The sequence below is a fragment of the Schistosoma mansoni genome, assembly GCF_000237925.1.
Source record: "Schistosoma mansoni, WGS project CABG00000000 data, supercontig 0167, strain Puerto Rico, whole genome shotgun sequence".
NCBI classification, from domain to species: Eukaryota; Metazoa; Platyhelminthes; class Trematoda; order Strigeidida; family Schistosomatidae; genus Schistosoma; species Schistosoma mansoni.
The window spans coordinates 464,025-471,203 of record NW_017386055.1 but is presented as its reverse complement, the minus strand read 5'-3'; the positions used below and the strand labels follow the sequence as shown (position 1 = coordinate 471,203).

At 39.6% G+C, this 7,179-nt stretch overlaps 1 protein-coding gene across 3 annotated transcripts; it reads left to right on the top strand.

Moving 5' to 3' along the window:
* Positions 1 to 5,660: 5,660 nt before the first annotated feature.
* On the top strand, positions 5,661 to 6,695 carry Smp_067980.1 (ubiquitin conjugating enzyme E2, putative; the record flags this gene model as incomplete). Of its 3 annotated transcripts, XM_018797231.1 has the most annotated exons (6): positions 5,661 to 5,733; positions 5,782 to 5,845; positions 5,882 to 5,913; positions 5,949 to 6,026; positions 6,065 to 6,170; positions 6,213 to 6,358. In XM_018797231.1, the coding sequence occupies exons 1-6, from the start codon at positions 5,710 to 5,712 to the stop codon at positions 6,356 to 6,358; spliced, it is 450 nt and encodes a 149-aa protein (XP_018646814.1). In that variant the 5' UTR covers positions 5,661 to 5,709. The 3 variants fall into 3 exon arrangements, with proteins under 3 accessions (XP_018646814.1, XP_018646813.1, XP_018646812.1); XM_018797242.1 differs by having other exon boundaries at positions 5,661 to 5,845; XM_018797253.1 differs by having other exon boundaries at positions 5,661 to 5,845; positions 5,882 to 6,026; positions 6,213 to 6,695.
* Between the last annotated feature and the right edge of the window lie 484 nt (positions 6,696 to 7,179).

Sequence of the window (7,179 nt, the reverse complement as noted above, 5' to 3'; positions counted from 1 at the left end):
TGAAAGCAGATAAGAAATTCGTCTTTTTCCGAGATTGTCTCGCTTACGCTTTACTTCTTAATTCCGGTTTCTTTTATTAGTCTGAAGAGTTGCCTGGTGTTGGCTACAGCTTCTGCCTTTTCCATCTCTTTTGTTTTCGTTGCCCACAACTACTCACGGTTGTTCCTTAGACTTTTAGTTAACCTAGATCTGATTTGTCTACTCTTTTCGTCTTGTTCAGAGCCTGATTGGATGGGTTTACGCGATTTTTTACTTACGCCTGTTACCCCTCGTCGAGGAGCATAGGCCCCCGACCAGTATTCTCCATATAACCCTGTCCTAGGCAAACCTTTCCAGTTGTTATTCATCCTTTTCATATCTGCTTCTATATCACGGCGTAATATGTTCTTTAGCCTCCCACTTTTCTGCTTCCCTTCCGGATTCCAAGTTAGTGATTGCCTCGAGATGCAGTTTGGTGATTTCCTTAATGTATGTTCGATCCACTTCCAGCGTCTGTGTTAATGTAGTAGGGCAAGTCGAACTGATGTACTTTCGTACGAAGTTCTACTTTGTGACTAACTAACTAGCTCGAGGAAACCGTAGCTACATAGAATAATACTATGTCCTGGTTTGGGCACCCTATCGGCAGTGGATTAGTAGTGAAATCTCTCGTAGTCTCACATTCTCGAATTTCTCTGTGTTTACTTTGGTGTGAGTTGGTGGATAACACTTATTTGTCTTCATACGGAAAAGTGGGTGTGTGAATGTACAACAACGCCTGTAGATTTGTCACAAGTACTGCATCGTGAACAGAACAAGTATTCTGCTTTTCTGAAATTCATATGAATTCAAATTAGCTTTAATCATCTATGCAGTTGAGTGTCCGCAGAAAAGGTTACATTGTTAATAACTAGCGATGTCCCACTAATAATTATTTAGTCAATATCAAGTCTCCGTTCTGTCACTTACAGCCTTCTTTTGACTGTTTATCGGTTACTTTGATAATAACCCTACTGCTCTTATGATCGAGTTATAGTCGACAAGCAAACTTTTTGAACTATATAAGTGAAGAGGATGTTTTTATCGTGGAATGTATCTGAAACGAAAGCTGAAGTGTGTAGTTTATGTTACTGTCTGAACAGTTGTTTGTTGCTCAATGAAGGTATTCGGTAATACTTGGTGCTGACTACAAAGCTTATTCCCAGTAGCGGTTGAGTGTTTACAGTTCGTATCGTAACATTTTTTCATGAATTCTATTGTCACTCGTTGGTTCTCAGAAAGGTACGGTGAATCACAACTCTCATAAACGATTTTTCAATTATGTCTATGCGATGTGGTAGTTTCTGGCTAGTGATACTGGGTCCTTACCATCTTGATCGATGAGACTTCACTATCTTATTAACCGATTTGTAACTTTTTCCTAGTATCGTATGCTTAACCACGAAACAAGCAATACTTGCAGGAGACCTATGGTTGAAAATCTGTGACCTACTCGTGCCTTCTACTCAAGATCATTTTCCAGCCACAAAATGAGCAGCGAGGAATATGCTTGGCCTTTGGTTAACAGGCGGTCTTCTCGCCTACGTAAGGACTAACCAGCCTTTCTGAATCCTTGCCAAGATTGTCACACAATAACCCACGAGGGTTCATGAGACTCACGATATAAGTAATTCATATACCCTTCACCGGAATAATAGCTTTATAGTGAAGAAGTGTTCAGGGTTATAATTAGAATGAGTGGAGTACCTCAGAGTAAAGGTAATTTAGCCACTGGAAAAAAGAAGTGTATTTTCAACCTATACTGTCGGTGCACCAGAAACTGAAATGAGATTCCATCACACCATGACACTTGTTGAAGCCTCTTCTTGCGAATCTGAATGCACGGTGTTTTAGATTAGAACCAAACAGTCAGTCTATTTTCCAGATTTTGGTAGTGTGAAGCAAGAAGAAGAAATGCAACTAACCCTAATTCAGAGAACAAAATTTCACTGCTGTTTGTACAGAATTTTTGACGTCAGTAACGATTTCCTCCAAAAGACCAGCATAGCAGCAGTGTTGTTTCCCCACAAAAGAACCCAAACAACCAATAGAGGTTAGGATTAGACCCTAGAAATGAACACCTCGCTCTATCCCACATGGTCTACGTGTAAGACCGGTCTCAAGCAGTTGTCCCCTGAGCACTGCGATCACGCTCTCAGGTCATCAAGACCAACTTTAACAAAACTTCCTTTTCAAGTGTAACTTGTACAGAGGTAGGTTGTTTCGTAAATGCACCTGGATAGGTCAAAATTTTCAGCAAACTCATCCTGTGTAAGACATTTTTGCTAGAAAGGCGCTGACCGGAAAGTCTTCGTCATCATCCAAATTATGTTTCAGCTTTTGAAAGGTCTTCGTCAGAAGAGTTATGGCGTCCCACGTTGAAGGCCCGAATTCCTTGGGAATCATGAGGCCAGTTTTCATCTTGACAGCCAGAGCAACAATTAACATGGAATTAAAATACAATATATGTCGAATGATTGATATCAAATCATTTTGGATTGGAATTGTGTAAATGAACACTAGCATTAGTCACACAAGTAGAAATTAGTCTTATTGCGTTATCTGACAAAATGTTTGACGAGGGCTTTACTGGTAACATGGGTACTAATAACGAAGAATTTCTCAGTGTCGTAAGCGCCGTTACTGCACAATTATTTAGCGATACACCACTAGATATTTCTGGCCAAGTAGCTACAGCAGCGACTCATGAACCGTCTATTGTCTCGAGCGTAGACGAGAATGAAAGGTAGCCAACAAAAGCGTCCGTTTAGTTGAAAATTCCTTGTTGAACTCATATTCTGCTTGTCAAATTACTCCACCAAGTCACAAAAACAATATCAAACCCCATTGTGGATGTGAAGAGTTTGACCTTATCAAATATTTTCACAAGTCATTCGCTCGACTCACATGGCACTATGGCAAGGAAAACTAATGATAAGGTGCTAGTGGTTAGCAGGCAGGATCTGATAGGACGGTCGAAAGCCGTGAACACAACTTTTAAAGAGGTTAAACACGTACCTAGATTAATTATTTGGAATCTAGAAGAGCCGAAAGACTACAGTTACTGGAATCTGTTGTCAGAAACGTACTGACTGAAGAGGTTTCAGAGATACATATCACGAAAGTAATAAGATTCGTTAAATGGGTTGGAGGCGACACCCAACAAAGAAGGATCTTGAAGTTAGTTCTCCGGAATTTCGAAGAATAAGACGTAATATTGAGCAACGCACACAAAACTCTTGATTCAAATATTCATATCCTACCAGATTGGCCGCTTGTCAAGCAACCAGGAGAATTATACAGAAGCATAGGAACAAAAATCAAACTAATGGGAGATACAACCAAAACAAAGAAAAAAGCAATGACAGATTTAAGGTCGACGAGAACCATTCAACATCGAGTTGCACAAAACAAACTGTGAACAACGTGTGGAGAAATTCAAACACTTCACTTCTACCAAAAGTTTGCTCTGATAATACCGTTCAGAAGGACGATGAAAGCTCCACGACCAAACCATCTAGCTCAATGAACAAAACTCCATCAAAAACATTCGAATATGTAACATAACCGTTTATCCCATGGTCAACACGTAAGCTATCACATCACCCTCCATGGATTAATAAGAAAACCCGGAAGCTGTTGAATCGTAGGAAACACTTCTGGGACTTATTCTTGTGAAAGGGACAGGCATCATTTAGGTGTGGATATAAATACATCCGTATTATATGTAAAAAGATCGTAGCTAAATGCTATACCACTTACGAACGACAGTTGACATATGATAGCCGTACTTGTCCGAAGCGATTGTTTCCGTACGTTAAACGACGAACAAAACGTAGTGATAGTATTCCCGCGTTACTGTTACACGAAAATTCAGATTTATTAGCTGAATCTGATCTAGCGAAAGCTGAGACATTTGCAAAATATTTTAGTGAAGTCTACTCTACGTGTAGTGTTACAAATACTTATCCAATTTACACCGAGATACCAGCCATAGGATCTGTACTTGTGACTGAGGAAATTGTTCTTCCATTGAAAACTTACCTCAAACCTTGTCAGATACCGGGCCCTGATGGGTTACATCCAAGTTTGCTGTCATCGCTTGAGGACATTATTTCAAGACCGGTAGCGACTCTCTTCAACATGACACTCCCGCTCGCTCATCTCCCTGGAGATCGAAAAGACGCTAAAGTCAGTCCTATGTTTAAAAATGTTCAGAGACGGATCGTATCTAACTACCAGTTTGTCAGCTTAACCAGCATAGTCTTTAGGTTACTTGAAAAGATAATTCAAGTCAAGTTACTAATTTACATAGATTCGTACAATCTGTTGACTCCAAAGCAACATGGGTTTAGTGAAAGGCGTTCATACTTGACTAACTTATTGAGAGAGAGGATTAGACAGCAGCCTTAGACAACGGTCACTCTGTTGACTTGATATCCATCGATTTTAGCGATACATCTAGCAAGGTTCCACACTTAGGTCTTATTCAGAAACTCTCGAGCTTCGGAATAACAGGTGCCGCACAGGAATGGATAAGGTCAATGGAACGCTATCCGAATGGAAGCTGGTGAAAAGTGGTGTACCCCAAGGTATCATCTTAGGCCCTCGACCTTTCCTTCTCTATGTTAATGAATTACCGCTATTGCTTTAGTCGTCGACATTATTGTTTGCTGATGATGTCAATAAAATGTAAGACTAATCATTTTGACCTCCAAGCGGACTTGTGAATTATAGGAAGAGTGTGCTCATGCACATCGGACACGGTAATCGTTACCATTATATTATTGATGGTACACCTCTTCCACGCATTCAACGACATAAAGACTTAGGAGTAATAATAAGTCATGGCTTGAAAACAACTACACACTGACAAAGAATATCGTGCGTTTTGGACACTTGGTTGAGCATTCAAATGCTTTGATGAGATTTTTTCGAATTTTATATCCCACCTATGTACGACCACCCTTCGAGTACTGTATCTAAGCAGCTAGCCCATGTTCGACTAAGGATAATGACTCACTTGAGCGTGTTCAGCCTTCGCGAACAATATTAGTGAAGAGTCTTTTTAAACTTTTTTTCGATGAGCTCTTAAAACGCCGAGACCTTTTCCGCTTGTTGTATCGTAGGGCGCGAGGTGACCTTGTACTGGCATTTCGTATCTTTAATTATGGTTTGGGTGCTAATATGTATTATCTTTTTACTCTTTTCGAGGTCATAGCAACAAGGTTCACAAACTGAGATCCAATAAACTTAAAGTGGGGTTTCGTTTTTTTCATCGAACGGTCAATGACTGGAACGCCTTACCCGAACAAGTGGTATCAGCCCCATCAGTGAACATTTTTAAGCAGAAACTAAATCTTCACTGGAAGTCAATCTATCAGGATTAACACAGGTTCACTAACATACTACCTTTATTACAAAAGATTGAAAACTACTCAAAACATACCAACCCCCAAATAACGCAAAAATCAGATTAGACTAATGAATTCGATTGACTAGACTATGTTTGTTGAACGCAATCAAGGCCATAGAACTGTATTTAAAAGCACAATATTCGTGCAAACGGAACAACTGATTTTCATTAGCTTGTTTCAAATACCTTGCATTTTGAGTCGAGGAGAATGGCGTTTGAGCTCACTGTGGTCTTCTGCCGCGCAGTTTCGAATTTCCTGTTCCTCAGCTGTACAAATGGCATTGAGACGTATATCCAAAGTAAGAGCATGTTCCGTGTTTTTGTGCAGCAGAATTGTTTCATAAAAGGAGTTACAGGACTTAAGTGTAGATCCTCCAACCCAGTGTTCAGCTGGACCTATTCACGATGATCGTAAGTTCATATTTGTTTGTCCTGGTTTACATTTAGTATTTGCCTGGCAAGCCACTATTATGGGACCTGTATGTTCGTTTATTCTGTCATAATATACCCGTAGGCTGATAGTCCATATGAAGGTGGAGTCTTTTCCCTGAAAATACTATTTCCCACAGATTATCCTTTCAAACCCCCTAAGGTAAGCATTGTTTTGAACTCACGCAAGCCTCGTAACAGATCAGTTTCATGACGAAGATATATCATCCGAATATAAATCCCAGTGGTAGTATCTGCTTAGATATCCTCCGGGGTCAGTGGTCTCCTGCCCTCACAATATCGAAAGGTATATAATCGTGTATAAATACTCAATTTATGTTTAATTTAGTTCTACTTTCAATTTGTTCATTATTGACGGACCCTAATCCAGATGATCCTCTATGCCCGGACGTTGCACGTCAGTACAAAACAGATCGTAAAAAATATGATGAATTAGCTAGAGAGTGGACACAGAAATATGCTATGGATCCTTAATGCGGCACTACACAAAACATTTCGATAAACGTATATTTTTCCTTCTTTCTTGTATTCATTGATGACGTACGTGTTACATTTAATATCAGTCGATTTTCTCAGCCCTCGTGTAACCTTACTTTCTTATTCGATTCTTACTGGTCTGTCAGTTGTGTTTGAGAAAATGTTCTTAAGGTTGTCGCGAGTATTTCTTTTTTTCTAAACAAGACTTGTGCCGTGTTTAGTGACAGTTGGCGGTACAGATTGTCTCACTTAGACGTTTTCATTTGTTTGAATATTTAATTATATCAATTCACTTAACGAGAAATTCATTTCTTGAGCAATTGCTGCTCGTGATACTCATCATCTACTCTCCTCAGAATTCAGTATCCTGTTAATATTTGACGAAAACTATTAAAACTCGTATTTATTCAAGAGGCTGCTTTGAGCGAAAGTCTAATTTCATGTTGTGAATAAGATCAGATGAATGAGAGTATCGGATTGTATGGCAGTCTAATATGGTTGTTCAGGGGCCTGTTTGCTTGTGTTAAGGAGTGTATAGTCGTTAGCATAATATGGTTATTAGGTTGTGTGGGGTTTCTAGTGACGACCTTAAGCATAAGTCTCTAGTTACGTTATATTACGCCTGTTCACAATTCGTCAGTTCTAACGTCGTGCCTGCACGACTCGTTGGCTGACGAGGTTAAAGGGATTCATCGTCTCATTTTCACTTCTATGCCGTAAAAGGCCATTACTAGTGAAAATTAATGTAGCATAGTCAAGGAAGTGGTGACTGAATCTTTCCTCGGTTCACATTTGTACTTCAGAAGACTAAATATTAT